Raw genomic sequence first — 25,840 nt, 5'->3', positions numbered from 1 at the left:
GGTGATTAAAACTTTAAGTGGCATTTCAAGCCAAGTCTTTTGCTTTCCCCATTGCTAAATAAACAGCAACCTGTAATCTAGATGAAAAACGTAAAATTCACAAAATGTATGCAATAGGAGAGAGAGGGAGGGAAAGAGAGACAGACAGACAGAGACAGAGACTCTTGGTCTTCTGAGGTCAGTAAAATGTGGTGTAGGGTTTCCTGCCTAAGCAGGGGGTTGGACTAGAAGACCTCCAAGGTCCCTTCCAAATGTCAATTCTATTCTATTCTATTTCCATTCTATTCTATATTCTCTTCTCTTCTCTTCTATATTCTATTCTATTTTCTATTCTATTTTCTATTCTTTTCTATTTTCTATTCTTTTCTATTTTCTATTCTTTTCTATTCTTTTCTATTCTTTTCTATTTTCTATTCTTTTCTATTTTCTATTCTTTTCTATTTTCTATTCTTTTCTATTTTCTATTCTTTTCTATTCTTTTCTATTATTTTCTATTATCTATTATTTTCTATTATTTTCTATTTTCTATTATTTTCTATTTTCTATTATTTTCTATTTTCTATTATTTTCTATTTTCTATTATTTTCTATTTTCTATTATTTTCTATTATTTTCTATTTTCTATTATTTTCTATTTTCTACATTCTATATTCTATTCTACTCTCCAGATTGTGGGGGGCAAGACGCTGACCCTATAAACTGCTTAGAGAGGGGCTGGTAAAACAGTATGAAGCGGTATATAAGTCTAACTGCTATTCCTTCCTTCCCTTCCCTTAGCAATAGCAATAAGATTTATATACCGCTTCATAGTGCTTTTACAGCCTTCTCTAAGCGGCTTGAAGAGCTAACATATTGTCCCCAACAATCTGGGTCCTCATTTTACCCACCTCGGAAGGATGGAAGGCTGAGCCAACCTTGAGCCGGTGAGATGTGAACTGCCAAACTGCACTTAGCAGTCAGCTGAAGTAGCCCGTAGTACTGCACTCTAACCACTGCGCCACCTCGCATCCCTTCCCTTATTCCCTTTCTCATTCTCCTTCCTGGTGGCGCAGTGGTGAGAATGCAGTACTGCAGGCTGATTCTGCCAGCTGCTAGGAGTTCGATCCTGATGGGCCCAAGATTGGTTCAGCCTTCCATGGTCAGTAAAATGAGAACCCAGATTGTTGGAGGCCATAGACTGACCCTGTAAATTGTGTAGAGAGGGCTGTATAACACTGTGAAGCGATATATATATATATATATATATATATAGATAGATAGATAGATAGATAGATAGATAGATAGATAGATAGATAGATAGATAGATAGATAGATATGGAGAGGGAGAGGGAGAGGGAGAGATATGAGATATAGATAGATAGATAGATAGATAGATAGATAGATAGATAGATAGATAGATAGATAGACAGACGTATGTACGTACGTACGTACGTACATACGTACGTACACGTCTTAGTGCTATTGTTACTCCCTCCCTCCCTTCCTCTCTTTCTTATTCCCTTTCTCATTCTCCTGCCTGGTGGCACAGTGGTTAGAATGCATTATTGCAGGCTAATTCTGCCTATTGTCTGCAGTTCAATTCTCGTCGGCTCAAGGTTTACTCAACCTTCCGTCCTTCTGCGGTCGGTAAAATGAGGACCCAGATTGTTGGGGGCAAGAGGCTGACTCTGTAAACCACTTAGAGAGGGCTGCAAAAGCACTCTGAAGCGGTATATAAGTCTAAGTGCTATTGCTGTCCCTGTGCCAATTCACAAAGCTTCCCAGCTCAGATGGTCTTTCAAATGCGCCGACCTCTTCCGGTTGCATTCAAGGCGATTAGCACCGATGAGATTTGTCACTTAATAAACCTTTCCGAAAGATGCTCTCCTTCTCCTCCACCCTCCCCCACCCCCGAAGATTGGCAGGGACAGCATTTAATCTGAGCAAAAAGGTCACACTCGCAAGTATGTCATCAGTATTGCCCCGGGTTAACTTCTTCAGTGCCAACCATGTTTGAGGGTCCATCCTCCTGTGTAAGCTGAAAATTTTGCCAAGGTGGGGTTTCGAACTTAAGAATTTCTCAGAACAAGGGAGTTCATTCCAAGTTGCGTCTCAGGTGGATGAATTTTACAAAAAGCCCAATGTTTGCATTCATGATCCATTTGACTACCGACCTCAGGGGTGGGCTGCTACTGGATTCGGGAGAACCCGTAGCTAACGTTATGGCCGGTTCGGAGAACCTCCAAATCCCACCTCTGGCGGGCCCCGCCCACCCCACCTCTCCCAGGAGTCTCCACGCGGCCCGTTTGAGATGTAAGGGAAGTTCAGGGCTCGCGCAGCGGCTCGGGGAGAGGGGGGCGGAATGGGCCTCCTGGAAGTTCCGGATTAATTCCCGTTTTTTAATATTTGACTTCATCTGCAATTTATCATTATTTTTACTACTAAAAATATATCCCGTTAAATTTCTTATTTCTTTTCAAATTAAATTTATATGCCATCCATCTTACCCTGAAAAGAGATTAATAATAAATTGCTCCCAGACAGATCAGCTTTTTACCAAAAAAAAAAAAAAGACTTAAACTATTTCATTAAAAAGGTATTGTTCTCTTTGAAAACCCCATGGTTCATTCTTACTAATTAATTATTTGCTTGTCAAATGATAGCAACGTCATTTGTTTCAAAGCTGTCCCAAACTTACTGTTTTATGAATTGGGTCTGTGAATTTATTCCAGATGTCAACTATTGCTTATAGCCCACATCTGGTAGCTGACTGCTATCATAACACAAGAGTCCAGATCAGTTCATAGTTTATTCTCACACAAATGTTTGGCCAATAATTTTCCACATAAGATCATCTTTCTCTATCAATCTGGATAGAGTTCTAAATTAAGACAAACTCGGTTTATTTAACTGAGATCCTTGCTCCAGAAATGCTACACTTCTGCTTATTCAAATACTTGAAAATAACCAGAAATAACCTTCCTCCTAGGGATTCGTAAACCGTGTTTTTTAATTCTTAAAACATAATCCTTCCTTAATGTGTATTTAAGGAAAATACAATAATACAATACAATACAATAGCAGAGTTGGAAGGGACCTTGGAGGTCTTCTAGTCCAACCCCCTGCCTAGGCAGGAAACCCTATACTGTTTCAGACAAATGGCTATCCAGCATCTTCTTAAAGACTTTCAGTGTTGGGGCATTCACAAGTTCTGGAGGCAAATTTTGTTCCACTGATTAATTCTTCTAACTGTCAGGAAATTTCTCCTCAGTTCTAAGTTGCTTCTCTCCTTGATTAGTTTCCACCCAATCTTATCTTCACAGGGATAATGTTCCACAGTGAAGGAGCCACCACAGAGAAGGCTGTTGTTCTTTGTCCCTCTAGATCCGTAATGGCGGACCTATGGCACGGAGAACCTTCCGTGTCGGGACATGCACCATCATGCTGGAGAACCACAACTGAGTCCCTTGGACTGCAAGGCCATCCAACCGGTCAGTCCTAGAGGAGATCAATCCTGGCTGCTCTTTAGAAGGCCAGATCCTGAAGAGGAAACTCAAATCCTTTGGCCACCTGATGAGAAGGAAGAAGGACTCCCTGGAGAAGAGCCTCATGCTGGGAACGATGGAGGGCAAAAGAAGAAGAAGGGGATGGCAGAGAAGGAGGTGGCTGGATGGAGTCACCAAAGCAGTCGGCGTGAGCTTAAATGGACTCCGGAGGATGGTAGAGGACAAGGAGGCCTGGAGGAACATTGTCCATGGGGTCGCGATGGATCAGACACGACTTCGCAACTAACAACAACAACTGAAGTATGTTGAGTGGTTGCCTTGATGGGGAAAAAAATCCTTTCTGTTGTCAGCCACCTCATTTCAGAAAATATATAAACATTTGAATACAACTCAAGGATATAATACATCTTCAAGCAAAACAGGCGTATAATCCTGAGGACCAGGAAAGTGGAGAATGGGCCTCTTAAGGCCATTATGCTTCTTGTATAAAGTGGAATTCAGAAAGAACAATATCAGTCAAAGGTAACACAATAGGCCTATTCTGCAGGAAGAAATGGAAATCCGATTCTTTTAGCACAAAGATGGAAATAAATGGCTGGTGAGGATCAGAACGGAAAGGTAATCTTTTTCATGCACTAAATCATCTTTCCTTTGTGGAAAAAAAAAGTTAAGCTAATTTCAATGACCAATAAATAATGCATTAAATCACTTATGTAAGCAGAAGAGCCATCAGGCTAGGAACACAGAGAAAACAATTTCTACGCATTTCTAGTTCTGAGTACACAACATTAAGGACAAGTGCAGGCGAATAGTACATTCTTCAATAAGAACTTTTAACCGGAGAGTTTAACATAAGCGCCGAAACGCAGCTAATCTTTCTATTATATCTTTCTATTCGACTTCTGAAGGCAAGTTGACCACCGATTTAATTGTCCTCACTGCCTGGAAATGTCTCCTCAGTTCTAAGTTGCTTCTCTCCTTGATTAGTTTCCATCCATTGTTTCTTGTTCTACCCTCAGGTGCCTTGGAGAATAGTTTGACTCCCTCTTCTTTGTGGCAACCCCTGAGATATTGGAAGACTGCTATCATGTCTCCCCTAGTCCTTCTTTTCATTAAACTAGACATACCCAGTTCCTGCAACCGTTCTTCATATGTTTTAGCCTCCAGTCCCCTAATCATCTTTATTGCTCTTCTCTGCACTCTTTCCAGAGTCTTCATATCTTTTTTATATCATGGCGACCATAAACGGATACAGCCTTCCAAGTGTGGTCTTACGAAGGATATATATATTATGTTGCATTTGTGCTCTATCTCTATCTCTATCTCTATCTCTATCTCTATCTCTATCTCTATCTCTATCTCTCTATCTATCTATCTATCTATCTATCTATCTATCTATCTATCTATCTATCTATCTATCTATCTATAGTGTCACAACCCCTGGTAAGCCCCAATTATGGGAGGAAGCTAATAGCTTCCATTATCTGTCAATCGGCTCGTCACAAGAGTCCATCACGACAGAAACCCAATATTTTTACTGTTGCCTTTGTTACACATTTTGTGTTATATTCGTGCTGATAAATAAATAAAGGGAGACTAGTATAGATCTATTTCAAGCTATTTAGCTCTCATCAGCTAGCCATACCCTTACTGGGATTCGAATATAGCACAGGTTCGAATCCCAGTAAGGGTATGGCTAGCTGATGAGAGCTAAATAGCTTGAAATAGATCTATACTAGTCTCCCTTTATTTATTTATCAGCACAAATATAACACACACACACACACACACATATATACATACATACACATATACATTTACACACACACACATATACATATATAAGATTTTTATTAACAAACATGTAAAATACACACACACAAAACTTAGACGTACACCACATTTACACAATACAATACGAACAGGAACTTCCTGTTCTTTCTAATAGCAACTATCAATCAATACCGCTCACCTTGTATTATTTCCCCTTCTATTGTATTTCATTTGGATTTCACTATTCTTAACCCTCTTATTTTACTCGTAACTATTATTTTTTGAGTTTTGTTATATTCCTTCATTGATTCTTGTTTCTTTCCTCCATCCACCCATTTATCCCATATCTGGTAGAATTCTGATTCTCCTTTTCCCTGGATTTCTTTAGTTAGTCTGTCCATTTCGGCACAGTCCATAACCTTTCTTATTATTTCATCTTCGCTTGGAATTGATTTGTTTTTTTCCATTTCTGGGCAAAGGCTTGCGAAGGCATTATAAACTGGCATAAATATCACTTTACAACATCTTGATTCTACCTCTCGATGCATTAATGCTCAAAAACAAACAAAGTATGCTTGAATTCCTATTAGAGCAAAGCAACCATAATTTTAGTAACTTAAGTATAGTAGATTAGTAGCATTTGAAATGTGGATTTACAGGGGGCCGTTACGTATAAGATGGGCTGACAAAATCAGAAACGAGGATGTAATAATCCGCCTGGGAAAACCAAGAGAAATCGTCAAAACAAAAAAGCGGAAGTTAGAATATTTTGGGCGTGTGATGCAACACCCCAAAAAATGTGGCATACTTCACTTAACCCTCTCAAGGAAAGATTGAAGGCAAATGAGGTCCAGGAAGAAGGACATCGTGGCTTCAAAATCTAAGGGACTGGTTTGGACAAAACTCAACTGGTTTGAGAGACTGGCTTGGAGAAAATTCAATAGCACTTTTTCATGTGGCTGATGATAAAAATAAGATCACCAACATGACTGACAACATCTAATGATGGATATGACACAAGAAGGAGAAGGAGAAGAAGAAGGAGAGGGAGAAGACGAAGGAGAGGAGGAGGAGGAGGAGGAGGAGGAGGAGGAGGAGGAGGAGGAGGAGGAGGAGGAGGAGGAGGAGGAGGAGGAGGAGGAACATGTGGGGATGATTTGGTTTAAGGACATAATTTGTTCAAAAGGATTAGAAGCAAAAGAATGGCATTGCATTCAATGCTAAATATTTCCATCCTGCCTTACAAATCTGGGGTGTATCAAAAATGTTAATAAAGAGACATAGGAAGCATTTACTGGAGAGCAGGGATCCAGTATAAAAGTCTATGGTGGCTAGGTATCTTACTAAACAGTATATGCAATTATACTGGAACTATAATTGATTACAAAGGATTGCAAATTGTAACTTAGCATGAGATGGCAGCTGCAATGATAAATGCAAATCAACTTTAGACTGCATAAACAGAAGCATGGTTGTGTTATGGCCCACCAGCAGTCAGTGGAGCTGGCAGCAGATTCGGACAGTGAGAAGGCTGGGGAGGAACATGGGCCAGTCCTGGAGTCTGGGGAAGGCTCGGACGAGGGCTCTGTGTCGGAGTCAGAGATGGAGACAAGGCCGTCTGACAGTTATCACCTGCCTTCGGAGTCAGAGATCAGTGAGGCAGACAAACAGCTGGAGCCTGTTCCCAGTGTGCGCATGCGCAGAGTTGCCAGACAAAGGGAACAGGGGTCGACTTGGGAGTAAGGCCACAGGTGGATGATGAATGGCCCCTCCCAGAGGAAATAAAAGAGGAGCAAAAGGGGAGTGGAGTTTGCAGGAGGCAATTAGTTCGCTTCATTGGTTCATGACTCTCCGAGACTCCTTGCCAAGTTCTGCAGATATCGGCCTGGCACCTCTCCAAGCCAGATAAGCTCTGTGACTGTAAATCCTCCCTCAAAAGACTTTGCTGGATGTGAATGAGCAGAATTCCCAGCAAATTAATAAAAGGGTTTTTTGTCGGGACAAGAAATTTGCTTCATGCTCTCGGGAAGCCTCGGTCAGAACCGGTTGACCAAAAAATGGAAAAGAAATAATAATTCTGGCTGTCGTACTTTTAAGAATTATGTTCCCTTGAGCAGGTTCAGGAAAGAGCAACAGTCAGGATATTAAAAATAAGACTTTTTTTTTTTAAAGAGACCCAGAAAGACAGAAAAGTTGAGAAGAGACAAGCGAAAAGGGAATATAATAGCCCTCTCTAAAAACCCTAAAAAAGATGTTACTCAGAGGTCAAGATTTGTTCTCTTACGTTCCAGTAATGGATTTGGAAGATGGATGCTGTCTGAACATTAGAAAAGTCTTTTTAGCAGTAAACGATGCTTGAGGGTGGAACCAATTACTCAGAAATACGGGCTCCTTTTCATTGGATGTGCTTGAGCAAATATCAAAGAGCCATATTTTGGAGCTCTTTAATTTGGACTCCTTCTGATGGGCGCAGGAGAGGGGTGTCTCTTTGAGTAACGTAGGAGTTGCTTTGATTCAGGCTTCTAGTTCTTTCAAACAATATTCTCCGTAAGGAACGTGGAGTTGGATAAGAACAGGTTCAAACCGGCTGAAGACAAGAACTATAACAGAAAAAAAACCACGTAATGATGAATGTATTATGTAAGAATAAGGGAAAGGTTCTCCTCGCACATATGTGTTAGTCGTTCCCGACTCTAGGGGGCGGTGCTCATCTACGTTTCAAAGCCGAAGAGCCAGCGCTATCCGAAGACGTCTCCATGGTCATGTGGCCGGCAAGACTCAACGCCGAAGGTGCACAGAATGCAATGTTCTCTTCCCACTGAAGCGGTCCCTATTTTTCTACTTGCATTTTTACGTGCTTTCAAACTGCTAGGTTGGCAGAAGCTGGGACGAGGAACGGGAGCTCACTCCCTTACGCGGAGCTAGGGATTCACACCGCCAAACTGCCGACCTTTCTGATCGACAAGCTCAGCGTCTTAGCCACAGAGCCACCGAGTCCCCTTGCGTAGGAATATAAAAATAATAAAAATGATGAACTATAGAAGGAAAACAAATTTGAAGTTCCAAAACCCTTTGTTAACAAGCTGTTACTGTAATCAACTCGTAGAAAATTTACCACGAATTCAATCCCTAATCACCCTTTTTTAATATATTATTTTTTCCCCATTGTTAAATCATCACACAATCTGCCAGCTGTTCGGATTGGATTTGGCATTTTTTGTCTATCTGTCGAGTCCTTACCAAGGACCTGGGCGAGGCATATCTGTCTTTTTGATGATGTTACAGATATCATGGCAGGATGGAAGCTGTTTCCAGTAAAACTGCCTTCTGCAATTGACTGATGGAAGAATTTGTCAATTCCTATGGTGTTTAAGTATTGCTTCACTTGTTTTGGGACTGCACCCAAGGCACTTATTATTGTTGTTGTTGTTGTTGTTGATGATGATGATATTATTATATACTTTATTCATTAAACATGAAACTCAGCCAACTGAACATTCAAAAATGCACTACAAATACCATTGGCTGGTGCTAATGGCTGATACTGTTTGCTGCCAGCGTCCTAAGTATCAACCAAGGACCTTCTTAAAATATAAGTTGTTCCGAGTAGTGCATTTTTTTGCAGTTCCGCTGGTGTTATTGCAGGAAGCTGAAATTTGTTGATGTATCTTGCAAAATTCTTGGACATGGTGCCAAGTGCCCCGATGACAATGGGTATTCACTGTTACATGCTTTATCCATAATCGCGTAGTTTCGATGGCCAGGTCGCGATATTTCATTATTTTTTCTAGTTCTAATAGTAGTAGTAGTAGTAGTAGTAGTAGTAGTAGTAGTAGTAGTAGTAGTAGTAGAAGAAGAAGAAATAGCCAAGAGCAATTCTGACCTAAATTTATTCCAGTATACCCGTGATGGCGAACCTCTGTGGGCATGCCCCAGCTGCTCTTCAGGTTTCCGGCGAGCACATGCATGCCAGCCATCTTGTCTTTGCGCCCTGGAGAGGTCGGGGCGCATGCGTGCATGAGCCACCTGGCCTTTGGGTTTCCAGCGCTCTGGGGCACACAAAGACCAGCTGGCTGGCACGCATGCATGTGCTGGAAATCTGAAGACCAGCTGGCTATAGTGCATGCATGCTCGCCAGGCGCTTGGTCTTCCGATTTGTGGTGCTCCGGGGCGTGCATGCGGGTTTGGGTGCGTTGAGGTTTGGGCACTCAATTGTCGAAAAGGTTCGCCATCACTTCAACATACCATCCAGGAATGTGGGAAGACGGAAAGTTGGAGGGGGGCGAAAGAAAGGGTGTATGGAGGGTCGAAGAGGTACATTGGGTTTCTATTTTGGGGGGTATTATTGCTGTGTTTATTGTTTAATGTTATATGACCCCGGTTCTGTACAGTACAGTATATGTGTGACTGTATGAAAATGAAAATGGAAAATAAAACTATCTGTGCAAAAATATACCATCCAGGGAGGCAGGAAATAACTCCAAAGTCACTTAACAACTGTTTCGCTTGGCAACAAACTTTTGGGGCTCATTCGTAAGTTGAGAACTACCTGTGTCTTATGAGGTGACGAGATGCTACAGGTGTAGAGGCCTTCAAATGGAATTGGGTGAGGCTGATTAAACCACACAAACCTGGTTTTATTTCATTAAAAAGACAAAGTTGTGGCAGTGGTTCTGCCGAGGTGGCGCAGTGGTTAGGGTGCAGTACTGCAGGCCACTTCAACTGACTGCTATCTGCAGTTCGGCGGTTCAAATCTCACCGGCTCAAGGTTGACTCAGCCTTCCATCCTTCCAAGGTGGGTAAAGTGAGAACCCAGATTGTTGGGGGCAACAGGCTGACTCTGTAAACCGCTTAGAGAGGGCTGTAAAGCACTGTGAAGTGGTATATAAGTGCTACTGGTAAGTGGGGAAGGAAGGAAGGAAGGAAGGAAGGAAGGAAGGAAGGAAGGAAGGAAGGAAGGAAGGAAGGAAGGAAGGAAGGAAGGAAGGAAGGAAGGAAGGAGCGAGCCGAGGTGGCGCAGTGGTTAGAGTGCAGTAACTGCAGGCCACTTCAGCTGACTGTTATCTGCAGTTCAGCGGTTCTAATCTCACCAGCTCAAGGTTGACTCAGCCTTCCATCCTTCCGAGGTGGGTGAAATGAGGACCCAGACTGTGGGGGCGACATGCTGACTCTGTAAACTGCTTAGAGAGGGCTGAAAGCCCTATGAAGTAGTATATAAGTCTAACTGCTATTACTATTGCTATTTAAGGGGGAAAAGAAAGTTCCCGCTCGTTTCTCATTTGTTTTCTCTCCGTCTTTGTACCTCTTCCAGGATGTGTCTATAAATGAAACTTGAAAGCTACCAGGTGTTCCAAACCAGAGACAGGGTTTGAAAAATAACAGATTTCTACTGGATTTGTTGTCAACCCTCAGGTGTCAAGAAACACAACTGTTCATAATAGCCTATTTTCGGTTACGCCAATAAAGGACTGAAGCCAGAGAGAGAGAGGAAATTGGACCATTTACAAGGGAAACATGACTATTATTTATAATAAATCTCAAATGCACGACCGGTGGGTGTCAATAGTCCAAAATATATAACAAGGCCATACCACAAATGTAGCCAAAACGATTGGTACAGGTAGACCTTGATTTACAAATGGCCAGCAGGAGGTGCACGGACATACGCGGTGGAGCTGAGCTGAGGCGACGGCTCGCGTGCCTGCAGAGAGGGCTCTGCATGCCCCCTGTGGCACTCGTGCCATAGGTTCGCCATCATGGCCCTAGGCACACCTAATATGAGTTCCCGCAACCAATGTTTAATAAGCCGCAACAAGCAGCTGGCGGACATTCAGACCTTTCAGCAGAAAGGAACTAATAGAAAAACACAGCTGAAACGCAGCCGGATGCTCTCATTCATTCCTTATGGAGACATTCCCGGTCCAAAATCCCGGTTTGTTAAAAGATATCCGTAATTTGGGTGGAAATCATGACCAGTCAAAAGGACTGGAGCAACTTGGGAGAAGCTTTCCCAGCCATAGATTCGATTTTTCTTTGTATGTCGTACAAGCGATCGTAACCTTTCTCTAGAGGTAAAATTCTATTTCTGTACGGAATATATTTCACCTAATTTGAAGGGGGAAAAAGTCCTACTTCAAATTGCTCTAATGTGTTCTCCCTTCTGCTGAATATTAATTGTTCCCTGTTTTACTCAGTGAGCATTAAACTCTGGAGATATTAACCCTATTTCAGTTAATTCTTGAGCTTCTACCATTATGTTCTTCTTGGATTTTTCTACTCAACTCAAAATCCATGTAATTTTATGGTACATATGGACAGCTGCTAAAATGAATGTTTCCTGCCTTTTATTAAATAAGGTCACTCATCATGGATGTACAGGATAGTCTATGGTAGGTAGAGGTGTCCAACTTTGGCAACTTTTGAGATTTGTGGACGTCAACTTCCAAAATTCCCCAGCCACACAATTTGTGCACATGAATCTTAATTAACAGTCAGCACCTGCCTGGAATTAGATAAGGGTCTATAGCAGGGATTGGCAACCTTAAACACGCAAAGAGCCATTTGGACCCATTTCCCACAGAAAACAAAACGCCGGGACCCATAAAATCGTTCACATGCCTATTTCCTGTGCAGCCACAAAACTAGCTTCTGTCATTGAATTAAATGTTCTGTCTTCTTCTGAAACTTTTCTTCTCTTGGATTCATCCATGTTTGGCCTACTGGGGGTCGAAAATTGGCACATTGGCAATTGTGACATATAGTTTTTTTGAGTGACAGGGAACCGCAGCAGAGGGATGAAAGAGCCACATGTGGCTCCAGAGCTGCAGGTTGCTGACCCCCAGTCTATAGGATCCAAGGAAGATTGGACTTAGTTTGCTTGTGACTACGTAGGGATTCTAGGCTGATTCCTCTTTTGACTCCACCCCCAAGTTCTGCCACTCCGTAGGAGACGCAGATAGCAGAATTATTATTTTTTTCCCCAGTATAAACATACACATTTTGTGGACAATACAGTGGGCACTTGAAGGTGGGTGAACTACAACTCCCAGAATTCCCCAGCCAGCCATGTAACTAATGTATTCAGAAGGTCTAAGTCAGGGGTGTCAAATTCAAGGCCCAGGGGACGGATCCAGCCCTCGGGGCGCTTAGATCTGGCTCACGGGGCTGCCCTGGAAACAGCAAAGGACTGGCCTGCTGTGCCTCTGTCAGTGAAAACGAAATGCGTGTGTCCCTCCGAAGCTCTGTTTTTGCTGGCAGGAGGTGTGGTGGGCGTGGCAGGGTGGGCGTGGCCAGCTCGACGTCACTCATGTCAAGAGTGACTGTTGTGACCCAAGCACTGTGCCAGCAAAAATGGAGCTCGGGAGCCTGTTTTAGTTGACAGATTCCTTGGGCCGCCACAGGCGCCCCTGACACAAGTGACATCGAGCTGGCCGCGCCCACCCTGGCCACATCCACCACATCCCCCTAAGGTCAAATACAACCCTCATGTGGCCCTCAATGAAATTGAGTTTGACACCCTTGGTATAGATCAGCGATGGTTAACCTTTTTGGTGCCGAGGGCCCAAAGAGCTCACGCAACCCTGCGAATGCACATGTGCGTGCCCCAATCCCCAAAAGCACCCCCCAGTGCATGCATTCCATGCATGCGACCGTGTTCCCAGCGCATTCCGCCCCGCACATGTCCCCGGCACCCCAAAACTGGGCATGGGAGAGGGAGGGGGGTGGACGGACCATCGTGATCTCCGGTGTCTCCCCAGTGCGTCCATGCTTTCTCCTCCATTCCTGCCTCCCGCGCCATGAAGGCCTCGCGGCAGAGACCCGAAGACCAGCGGAGCAAGCGCAGTGGATCTGGGCTGGGTCACAGCTGGCATGCCCGCAGAGAGGGCTCTGTTTGCAACCTGTGGCATGGCTGCCAGAGGTTCGTCAGCACGGGTCTAGATTCTAGAATGTTGTATATTTCTAAGCTAACTTTTTGGAGTAAGGGAGTTGTAGCTCACCCATCCTCAAGTTGCCAAGGTTGAGAAACACTGTTCTATGTGAAGGACTTTGATACCCATTGAAAAAAACAATTCTGTGTTAGAGAAGACAGGAGACCAGAGCATGGCACAGGTTGGAACTCTTCCCTACTGACCAATTCCCACTCTCCCTGCCCCACATGTTTGCCACCCTGGATTTAAGAAGCATAGGGGGAGGAGGAGCATGGCAAGTGTACTGCCAAAAAGGACGCACCCAGGATGAAAGATGAGGATGTGACCAGGATGGATTTGGGTGGAACTGTGCCATCAGAGCAGCTGTGCACAATTATGGCTATGTAGAATTTTTTTTTTTAAACAAAACCCTGTGTTAATAATCACAGCATGTTGGCTGGATTATCTGCTAAATAATTAATGCCCCATATTATTGTCAGCAGGTGCTTCTACAATTAACCTCTGGCTATTTAATTGGCTAATTTCCGCCAAGATGAAGCACAGGCCATCCTTAAGCGTGAACCCAGTAGAGAAAAAGGAAAATTCTGGCCAGCTGAGGATTGTCAGAAAAATATACAATAATACAATACAATAATACAATAGCAGAGATGGGAGGGACCTTGGAGGTCTTCTAGTCCAACCCCCTGCCTAGGCAGGAAACCCTATATCTGCGTGTAATAAATTTTGAAGGCAAATTCGGGTTCTAGATTCGGGAATCTTTGGTCCATTCAGGTGGTGTCTACAGCATGCAGGTGGTTCTTCGATTACAACAGTTCATTTAGTGACAATTCAAAGTTACAACGGCACCGGAAAAGTGAAAAATTTAGCCACTTGGCAGCTGACTCATATTTATGACGGTCGCAGTGTCCTGGAGTCACGTGATCCCCTTTTGCGACCTTCTGACAAGAAACGACAATGGGGAATCCATATTCACTTCAGCCACATTACTAACTAGCTCATAACCCGGCGTTGCCCGAGTATTTATTTATAGGAGGAAGAAATACTGTGGGGGCAAGACACCCCTAACATCCCTCAAGGAGGGGGGGGGAATGTTCTGTTAAGATACAGCCTGTTGTGCCTTAGAATGGCTTCTACTGCACTGCCGTAAAATGGCTTCTACTGTACAGCGCAGTGGAGTTGCCATGGTAACCGTTTTACAGTACTCCACAAGGGGGCTCCCTCTAGTAAGGGGGAAAATCCAACATTAGAAATTATGTTTGGTCATTTCCCCGCTACAAATAAATACCCAGGCAGTATAAATAACAGTATTTCAATAATCAACTGATGCGTGAATATTTAAATTTAGGAACTCACCAGATGCTCGTCTCGTGAATCGGTTAATCACTGGAGCTGAAACAAAAGGAAGAAAGATTGTCTTAGTAAAGAAAAACATACACAAACGGTTTTCTAAACTACGTGAATGCAGTTTTCAATCCATTGCAATTTTTAATGTAGTTTTATGTAGATAAATTATATCACAATTGATCTGCATCAGAGTCTGCTACAATTTTAAATCCTTCTGGGATGCAATTGTTAAAACTGTTTTCTGGGGGGGAAAGGGAAATAACTTTATGAAATTCAAAGGGAATGAGAAACAACTAATAGTTAGGGTGGGAGGGTTGCATGAAACAGAAACTCAAATGTGAAATTCCACTTTGATGTTCACTTCTCTTTTATCTCTCCAAGCAACACTTCCTGGTTTTCAAAACCTTCTTCCTTCACTATATTTGAAAATGTCATCCCCTCCTCACTTTTATCCGCAGAAGTTTTAATTGAAATATACAACGATCGAGAGTTTGCTCCAACACAAATTGATGGTTTCAAAAACCTGACATGAGATCGGAAAGCCACACGAGGTAAATCCTCAATTTACGGCTGCAATTCAGTCCAAAATATATGTTGCTAAGCGAGAAATTTCTTAAGTGAGCCTTGGCCCGTTTTACGATCTTTCTTGCCGCATTTTGTCAAGCGAATCGCTGCATTTGGGATGCTGGCAACCCCGTTGTTAAGTGAATCTGGATTCCCCGTTGACTTTGCTAGTCAGAAGTCCGCCAAAAGGGATCGCGCGACCCCCTGGACACTACAACCGTCATAAATAAGAGTCAGTGGCCAAGGGACTGAATTTGGACCAAGGGACGGTGAGGGATGCTGCGGCAGTAGGAAGTGTGAAAAATGGTCATCGTTTTTTTTAGTGCCGTCGTAAATTTGAACGGTCGCTAAGCGAACCGTTGTAAGTCCAGGACTAGCTCTGCACTGTGATAAAATGGCTATTCTGACTCTCCTTGAGGTCTGTGGGTGACACAGATAGCTGAAAAATTCTTGCAATATTCAATTAGGCCAAAGCAGACCTATTTCCTGAGGAAAAATGAAAATAACCAGACAAGGACCATTTGCAGAAATTCAACTGTAAACAAACCCTGGTTTGCTTCATGTTTGCTCGTCTTGACTCACATCAACAGTGTGCGTCTCTTCACAAATAAGGCCACTCCTAGCAGCTATATCAGAAATTCAAATCAGCAGATACACAGTATTCACTTGGAAATTGTGAATATTGACTTAAAACCGCCAGATGCACTGCCTTGCATACGACGAGACGCTAGCCTTTATTCTGAAATAAATTTATTTATAAATCTGTTTATGGCATTTAATTACAATATGGGAGTTATTTCCTAGAAGCAATGGTTGTGGCCCACCAGTAGAGTTGGCAGCAGATTCAGACAGTGAGGAGGGTTGGGGAGGAACCTGGGCCAGTCCTGGAGTCTGGGGGAGGCTCTGATGAGGGCCCTGTGTCGGAGGCAGAGAGGGGGCCAGGGCTGTCTGACAGTTATCAGCTGCCTTCAGAGTCAGACATCACTGGGGCAGAAGAACAGGTGGAGCCTGTTCCCGATGTGCGCATGCACAGAGTTGCCAGACGAAGAGAACAGCTAAAGAACAGGGGTGGACTTGACAGGAAGGCCACATGTGGATGATGAATGGCCCCTCCCAGAGGAAATAAAAGAGGAGCGAAAGGGGAGTGGAGTTTGCAGGAGGCAATTAGTTCACTTAATTGGTTCGTGACTCTCTGAGACTCCTTCCCAAGTTTTGCAGAGATCGGCCTGGCAGCTCTCCAAGCCAGATAAGGTCTGTGACCGTAAATCCTCCCTTGAAAGACTTTTCTGGATGTGAATGAGCAGAATTCACAGTCAATTAACAAAAGGGGTTTTTCATCGGGACCAGAGCACTCGTCAAGAGTCGTTCCCAGACTCCAGGACTGGCCCACGTTCCTCCCCAACCTCCTCACCTCCGAATCTGCTGCCAGCTCCGCTGACTGGCCACAACAGCTGTGATTTCATGAATCGAAACCCACAGCCGTGTCCTGAATGGGCCCCGTGACTTTGTTTCAAACGCTGAAGGTTGGAGGGGGACGACTGAGGATGCCACAATTACAAAAGCTGTTCGCTTTTAACCAATTCAACAAGCTTCAGATATAATCTGAAACGAATTAAGGAGCTGCAGTAGCGGCGGTATAATGTTCTTCTGAACAGCATTCATCTTGCAAGCTAATAACAACATAGGACCAAAGTGAGAGTTGCACGCATGAAAAACAACTGCGGAAAAACAAGCCAAGTATTTTGGTTCAAAGGGAATTGCTTTCTCTCCTGCTGTGAAGAACCATGAACAAAAACACGGTGAAAGAAAGAAGAATAAATATTCCCTGCATTCATGCTTCTGAAACAAGACCACCTCAATCCTAAAACCGTAAAAGGGAAAATGTCTCCAATTCGAGCTCGGTATTAAAAACAGAAGCCCGGGAATAATAGATCTTTTTCAATCTTCTAACAATTTGGACAGAACCTGACCGGTTCACTCAACTGCACGCCTCAAAAAGGAGTAACCTAAAAGAATTTAAGAAGAGAAATCAAACAGTTCAGAACAGGAACAAACAGCTGTGTCCCATACATTTTATAGTAAAGTTTCTTCTTTTCTATTCTCTTGGAGGGGGGGGGGGAGTCCATTTCTTTTTCCATATTTTGTATAAATTCCTTGTCTTTTACTATTGACTGATTCAATGTCCATCTCCGTTTTCTCTTTTGTCCTTTCCACTTAACTCCAATTGGATCATGATCTGCCCAAGTGCTTCCTTCTAATTCTATTTCTTGCACAATTGACTTTAACTGCGGTGACATCCAGATCCTATCTGTTCTTGACCAGGAAATCTGTCTATTGGAATAAAATGAGTATTGATTTCTTTTAGGTTTTATTTCTCTCCGTACATCTTGAATACCTATATCTTCCGCCATTTTAAAGAATGTTTTTGGAATCCCAAAAAACATTTGTCCACGATGAATTAAGGACACCTGCCTTGAACCGGGGGGGATGGACTAGAAGACTTCCAACGTCAATTCTAGCCCTGGGATTCTGTTACTAATAACGCAAAACTACTATTGTTATCTTGCTTCCCCTTTGTGAGGATCCGTTGTCTGCTTCAGTCACTAGGTCAGTAACTGGTTTTGTAAGAGGACCACAAAATATAAACCAACAAGGAGGGGAGGGTTCGATCAGCTTATGCGTTATTTTTATTTACATAACAATCATAACAACCGTCTGACCAGCTCAAGGTTTGACAACCTTCTATCCTTCTGAGGTTGGTAAAATGAGAACCCAGATTGTTGGGGGCAATAGGCTGATTCTATAAATGCTTGGAGAGAGCTGTAAAGCACTGTGAGGCAGCATATAAGTTGGAGTGCTCTTGCTATTCATTCATTCATTCATTCATTCCTGTCTTCTTCCCTTCCTCCCTTCTCCTTCCTCTCTCCCCGATTCTTTTCTCATTCTCCTTCCTCGTGGCCCAGTGGTTTAGAATGCCATATTGCAGGCTAACTCTGTCCACTGTCAGGAGTTCGATCCTGACTGGCTTAACATTGACTCCAGACCTCCATCCTTCCAAGGTTGGTAAAATGAGGACCCAGATTGTTGGGGGCAACATGCCAACTCTATAAACCACTTAGAGAGGGCTGTAAAATACTGTGAAGTGGTGTATAAGTCTATGTGCTACTTCTGTTCCTTCATTTCTCTTGCCTCTGAGTTAACAACTCAAGATGTCCAGATTTGGCCTGGAAGATTCCCTAATATCCTTCGATTGATGGAGGGATCTCAACAAACATGGAACTTGTAAGAGAGAAAAGCATGCATAGCAAGCTGCTCCTTTTTTCCCTTCATACTGTATGTCTGAAGACTTTTTAATATGTGCAAACATGCTTTTCTACCTCATTCAGCTGCAATCTAGATTTGAGAAGCAAAAAACTTCTAAAATTCACTCTTCAAATTGTATGTCGGTGTCCCATAACACATCAAGCTCTTATCCCACATTGAAAGGGAAGCAATGATGAAATAATCAGAGTTTAAAGGTAAAGGTAAAGGTTAAAGGTTCCCCTCGTACATATGTGCAAGTCGTTCCCGACTCTAGGGGGCGGTGCTCATCTCCGTTTCAAAGCCGAAGAGCCAGCGCTGTCCGAAGCCGTTTCCGTGGTCATGTGGCCGGCATGGCTAAACACCGAAGGCACACGGAATGCTGTTCCCTTCCCACCAAAGGTGGTTCCTATTTTTCTACTTGCATTTTTTATGTGCTTTCAAACTTCTAGGCTGACAAAAGCTGGGACAAGTAATGGGAGCTCACTCCGTTACGCGGCGCTAGGGATTCAGACTGCCGCACCAGCGACCTTTCTGATCGACAAGCTCAGCGTCTTAGTCACTGAGCCACCGTGTCAGAGTTTAGCCTAACCCTAACCCTCTGCCTAACCCTAATTATACCATGGAATTAGACCACTGTGCTTAATTCCAGGAGGCAAATTCAAGTTTATTTATTTTGCTCATTGGCCAGCAAAACAAAGGTTTAAAAAGTAAAATTACCGCTTTCTGAAGCAATAATGCAATGCCATCTATATAGAACAAGAAAGTGCTAAATTGCTTGAGCGCTAAGACAAAAGTAAAACCGTGATTCCAATATAATTAAGATAGTGAGTGTGAGAGTTAATGATGTAGTAGTAGAAACTAAAATCCTAGAGTAAAATTAATTGTATCTTAAAAAGCGAAAGAGCTAAATGGACTGAATAGAACGACTCGTTTTCTGCATTATTAAGGGTGACTCTAGCGAGTGATAACAATCAAAATTATCAAAATGAAAGTGTGTGTAAACAAACAAGGATGGTTTAATTCACCAATCTGTATAAGCCAGGCTGGTCGGTGTGATAGATCATGTCCACACTTGAAGGTCAAATTAAACTGATTTATTGCTAGTCCTGCACAGGAATCTTCTCAACTAACAGTCTGCAAAAGGATCGGCAGAATTCAATAATTTAGTTTGTGCTACATAGGGATTCTAGACTGATCCCCCTTTTCACTCCACCCCCAGGTTCTATTACCCTTTCTCCTACACAGCCAGAGGTGGTAATCAGCTGGTTTGGACCAGTTCACCTGAACTGGTAGTGGAAATCACAAGTGGGCCCACCTACCCACCCAGGCTTTCTGCTGTCCTATTTTGGCATGTTTTTGACGCTGGGCCAGGGGTGGGTTTCAACCAGTTCGTGGCGGTCCCCGCGAACCGGTTGGTCGGCGAACCCAGAAGTAAGTAACTTCCAGGAACGGCGAAGGGCCCGCCCGCCCGCGCTCCTTACCCGGTTTCGACGAGTTCTGCGCTTCCACGCATGCGCAGGATGCATACAGCGCCTGCGTGATCCTCCAGGAGCAGCTGGAGCATCGCACAGATGCTAGTACGCATGCATGCACTGCGCGCGTTCACGAGGACACCGCCGGCCCCGTTCCAACCAAACCGGTTGGAACGGGGCGAGAAATCCACCCCTGGGCTGGGCACATGCGCGGAAGCGAGCGTGTGCGGCGAACCAGTGGTAACAAAATGTAAAACCCACCGCTGTGTCGAGCAACGGCTAACTTTTTGGCGGCCAAAAATTGCAGTTAATATTGGGAGGATTCCATAAAGGAAGTGATGCCATTCTGCCGGTAAGGGGGTTGGGATTTAAAAACATTATTTTGCAACTCTGGTTGTGCTTATTTTAGGGCTCATTCTACCATTTCCATGCGTTTCGGTTACTACAGAAGAGGGCCACAAAAAAAAAAAAAAAACTTCAAGGCCACAGCTAGCCAGTTCTGCCCCCTGTCAATCATCACTTTCTACAATACAGTCTAAATTACTAATCTCAGTTAAGGCTCCATTTTCAACACACTGCAATGCCTTTTGCCTCAGATTTCATAATACAGTGCATAATACTTATTTGTTACTAGGCCAAATATGCTTCACGCAACAAGGCAATTCGCTTCTTACGCCATCATTCTCTACTTTCTGCTTCAAAGTACCACAGGAAATTACCAGCTAGCAAGCTGGAGACTTTCTGTTATGAATTCCAACCGCCAGAAATTGCACAAATAGCCCATATTACTGAGTATCTGGACTGAGCATCTAACAAGTACGTGATCGTAGGGACCTTCGGTCCAATTCTGAAGCATTTTTGCAAGTTATCTAATAAGACTGCTCCTTCTGCACCATGGAAGAAGAAGGGAATGAAGGAGGGAGGGAGGGAGGGAGGAAGGAAGGAAGGAGAGAGGGAACTAAAGGTAGGTTAGGTTAGGGTAGATTTGGGTAGGGTGGAGTAGGGTAGAATAGAATAGAATAGAATAGAATGCAGAATAGAATAGGAATGCAGAATAGAATAGAATGCAGAATAGAATAAATAGAATAAATAGAATAGAATGCAGAATAGAATATAGAACAGAATGCAGAATAGAATATAGAACAGAATGCAGAATATAATATAGAACAGAATGCAGAATAGAATAGAATAGAGAACAGAATGCAGAATAGAATATAGAACAGAATGCAGAATAGAATAGAATAGAATGCAAAATAGAATAGAATGCAGAATAGAATAGAATGCAGAATAGAATAGAATGCAGAATAGAATGCAGAATAGAATATAGAACAGAATGCAGAATAGAATAGAATAGAATGCAGAATAGAATAGAATAGAATAGAATGTAGAATAGAATATAGAACAGAATGCAGAATAGAATATAGAACAGAATGCAGAATAGAATATAGAACAGAATGCAGAATAGAATATAGAACAGAATGCAGAATAGAATAGAATAGAATATAGAACAGAATGCAGAATAGAATGTAGAACAGAATGCAGAATAGAATAGAATAGAATAGAATAGAATGCAGAATAGAATAGAATAGAATAGAATGCAGAATAGAATAGAATAGAATGCAGAATAGAATATAGAACAGAATGCAGAATAGAATAGAATAGAATGCAGAATAGAATAGAATGCAGAATAGAATATAGAACAGAATGCAGAATAGAATATAGAACAGAATGCAGAATAGAATATAGAACAGAATGCAGAATAGAATAGAATAGAATAGAATAGAATAGAATAGAAGGGAAACAGGACAGAAACAATGGAATGGCATAGCATGGCATAGCATAGTAGAACAGAACACAATAGAAATTTTACTGTCGCTTTAAATATACACTACTCAGCCTAAATTAAAATGAAATTTCGTTGCATTCCGATGATTTGAACAGAGCCAAGAAGAAGGATGGAAAAGAAGATTGGTAGTGACTTTGATCGCTTATAAAGTCATGCCGTACAGATTGTAGAGCGGGTGTGTTTGTACGACAGCTGTAGTTTCCTCGCTCAGTTTAAAGCCATTCCAACCCTGATCTGCTCCATATTTGCTTTTTTTTTTTTAATTGCATTTATTACCTGCCCTTCCTCTCCCCCACCTCCCCGCCCCCATGACTTTAAATCTCCTGGGACTGGCTTCCTGCCCCAGATCTCTTCTAACCACAATCCAGTTAAATCAATTATAGAGAAACACAGCGTCTTGGTCCAAATTCACTTAATGTGACCGAGATAGAGGATTTAAATATCCAGGCCATTCCAAGCCTTCCCTAGGAGGCATTTTCCTCCCTGCCCATTTTAATGGGAAGGAGAAATCTGCAAATATAAATATACATCTCTATCTATATCTAATCAATCAATCTATCTATATCTATATATCATCTATATCTATCTATCTACTATCTATATCTATATTATATCTATATATCTACATCTATATATCATCTATATCTATATCTATAATCATATATCTATATCTATATCTATATCTATATATCTATATATCATCTATCTATATCTATATTATATCTATATCTATATATCATCTATATCTATATCTATATCTATAATCATCTATATCTATATCTATCTATATATATATCATCTATCTATATCTATATTATATCTATATCTACATCTATATATCATCTATATATCTATCTATCTATCATCTATCTATATCTATATTATATCTATATCTATATCTACATCTATATATCTATATCTATATCTATAATCATCTATATCTATCTATCTATCTATATCATCTATCTATATCTATATATCATCTATATCTATATATCATCTATATATCTATATCTATATCTATATCTATATCTATCTATCTATCTATTATCTATCTATTATCTATCTATCTATCATCTATATCTATCTATCTATCTATCATCTATATATATCTATATTTATATCTATAAATTCCTTTGAAGCTGCAAGAAAACTATCGAGGATTGGGAGGGTGGGAATTTAATCCATTTGCGGGCATTCCCGACAAGGTTTTTTGGGTATCCCAGGGAAGGAATCGTATCGCCGAGAGAAACGGTAACAGCCCGAAAAGAGAAGGAAATTAGTTTTGATCGCAGAACTGGCTTAGAAAAACGATGCTACCCCTCCATCTCATGTGCTGGAAAGGTAGTTTTTAAGAGCCAACAACTCCAGCTGTGTTTGCGATTGTAGCAAAAAAAAAAAAGGCAAACAATTTGATTTATACTGAGGTAAAATGGAGGCACGCAAGTCTCTCTCTCTCTCTCTCTCTCTCTCTCTCTCTCTCTCTGTCTGTCTCTCCCTCTCTCTCTCTTGACAGTACTGATCGCTACGGTTCATAAAACCGTGGGGTTTTTTTCAGAAGCGTGTCCCTTTCACTCGTTCAAAAGGGAGGCCGTTGCGTGCCATTGTTCCGTTGCTAGGATGCGACCGATGTGCGTCAGCGACGGGGCTGAGCACCTATGGAACACGCTGCCGTCTTCGCTTGAAGGCCGAGCCACCCAAGTGGCAATCTAAATCAAGGAGTTGTTTCCTTTTCAGCGTTCGGGAGGCGCCTTCGGATGGATCCACGGCTCACGCTGGGAGCCATGGCAATTGGCTTGCAATGGCTAGTTGGAACTCTGACCCCCCGTATGCAGAATTAGCGGCCAAAGAGTAGAGGGGTTTAGGTGAATAGGCGGATAGGATAGGGATAGGACTAGGATTAGGAATAGGACTGGATGTTTATTGTCACTTTTTTTTCTGCCATACATTCAAAAATGAACTTCTGATGCCCACTCCGGTGTGTGTGTGTGTGTGTGTGTGTGTTTGTGTGTGTTTGTGCATATATACATTCATATACATGCACACATACACATAGCAATAGCAATAGCAGTTCGACTTATATACTGCTTCATAGGGCTTTCAGCCCTCTCTAAGCGGTTTACAATGTCAGCATATCGCCCCCACAGTCTGGGTCCTCATTTTACCCACCTCGGAAGGATGGAAGGCTGAGTCAACCTTGAGCCGGTGAGATTTGAACTGCCGAACTGCAGTTAGCAGTCAGCTGAAGTGGCCTGCAGTACTGCACTCTAACCACTGCGCCATCTCGGCTCTATATCTATATCTAGTTATCTCTATTATCTTTTAATGACCTCATAATCCCTTGCGGAGTGGAATCTGGGCAACTGAATGGATCTGAGAGCTTACTGGCCAGATGCCCTTCCTGTTGCTGATGTGGAGTTCTATTCAGCAGATATATTCACATTGTATTCAGAGAGAAAAATATCTGCCTCCACCTAGGATTGATCAATCTATCCATCCATCCATCTATCCATCCATCCATCCATTCTGTCAGCGTTCCAAATACCATGCAGAATTAAATCAGAGTCAAAGGCAAAATATCCTTAAAGTTCCAATTTAATAAGACAGGCATGTTGGCATCGTGCTGTGGAATCCCAATACTGGAAATGACATCAGAATCCCACCCAGTTAAAAGTTCATGATCTTGTCCCCACACCCACAATCCATCACATGGTCCAATCTTCTTCTTCCACCCTGGTGTCTCCACCCAGCTGCTTCCGGTCATGTGTGAAAGTGCGGAGACAAAGGATGACCTTGGCTTCTAGTAAAGAATGAAAATAATACATTCCACAATCCTACTCCTTCTATTCCCCCCTCCCATCGACTATACTAAAGAAACAGCATAATGAAATAAGAGAAAGCTGACACCAAAGTTAACAACTCTTTAAAGATAAAGGGCCATTTTGAAAATTGTTCCTGTGTTTTCATCACAGTTTCTTTTGCTGGTAACAACAGCATTACTTTTGCTGACTTCCCTGCTCCCCAGAAGGGGAAATGTTTTCCCATTCAATTCTTAAGAGCAAAAAGTGTAGTCGCAAGTTTAAATTTAGCGTGCATATTTTCACATACAGGCTCAGAATTAGCGTGACCATCATAGGATCTGGAATTAAGCGCTCTCTCTCATACTTCGCGGCAAGTTAAAATATAATTTGAGCTTGAAATGCTGTAGCTGGTTAATTGAGAATAAGATGCATTAAATTCAATGGGATTTCTTAATGAGAGAGGTCAGGATTATGCTGTTTACACGCTATTTGATAAACAGATGCTCAAGCTAGCACATTTTATTCCAATACGCTTTCAAAGTCATGGATAATCCTTCAAGTATATGAACACATATAATATAGATAATTTTAAGTATGTTGCCCAACCACTGTACTTTACAAGCTCTTTGTAGTTTTTAAGGAGCAATTTTCCAGAACTTGGAAATGTGAAATACCCTATTTTAACAAAGGAATGCTGTTATTTTTTTTTTTTAAAGCCAATACAGTTCTAGGCTGCATAAACAGAGGGATAGAATCAAGACCGCGTGAAGTGTTAATACCACTTTATAATGCCTTGGTAAGGCCACACTTGGAATACAGCATCCAGTTTTGGTCGCCACGATGTAGAAAAGATGTGGAGACTCTAGAAAGAGTGCAGAGAACAGCAACAAAGATGATTAGGGGACTGGAAGCTAAAACACATGAAGAATGGTTGCAAGAACTGGGTATATGCGTAGTTTAATGAAAAGAAGGACTAGGGGAGACATGATAGCAGTCTTCCAATATCTCAGGGGTTGCCACAAAGAAGAGGGAGTCAAGCTATTCTCCAAAGCACCTGAGGATAGAACAAGAAGCAATGGGTGGAAACTGATCAAGGAGAGAAGCAACTTAGAACTTAGGAGAAATTTCCTGATGGTTAGAACAATTAATTGGTGGAACAACTTGCCTCTAGAAGTTGCGAATGCTCCAACACTGGACGTTTTAAAGAAGATTTTGGATATCCATTTGTCTGAAGTGGTGTAGGGTTTCCTGCCTAAGCAGGGGGTTGGACTAGAAGACCATCAAGGTCCCTTCCAACTCTGTTATTCTAATTCTATTCTAATTCT

At 42.2% G+C, this 25,840-nt stretch overlaps 1 protein-coding gene across 1 annotated transcript in view; it reads right to left on the bottom strand.

The window, feature by feature from the left end:
* The window catches only part of PRKAR2B (protein kinase cAMP-dependent type II regulatory subunit beta), a 63,638-nt gene that overhangs the window by 21,767 nt on the left and 16,031 nt on the right, over nt 1-25,840 (bottom strand). Inside the window, exon 2 of the mRNA XM_087722328.1 lies at nt 14,539-14,574. Within this exon, the coding sequence (XP_087578454.1) occupies nt 14,539-14,574 (36 nt within the window). The remainder of the gene's footprint in view (nt 1-14,538; nt 14,575-25,840) is intronic.

Source organism: Thamnophis sirtalis, unplaced genomic scaffold (genome assembly GCF_051295495.1).
Source record: "Thamnophis sirtalis isolate CommonGarterSnake01/CBP01778 unplaced genomic scaffold, rThaSir2_p1.2 scaffold_9, whole genome shotgun sequence".
Taxonomy (NCBI): Eukaryota; Metazoa; Chordata; class Lepidosauria; order Squamata; family Natricidae; genus Thamnophis; species Thamnophis sirtalis.
The sequence above is the reverse complement of the archived record's forward strand: the minus strand, read 5'-3'. Positions and strand labels throughout refer to the sequence as shown.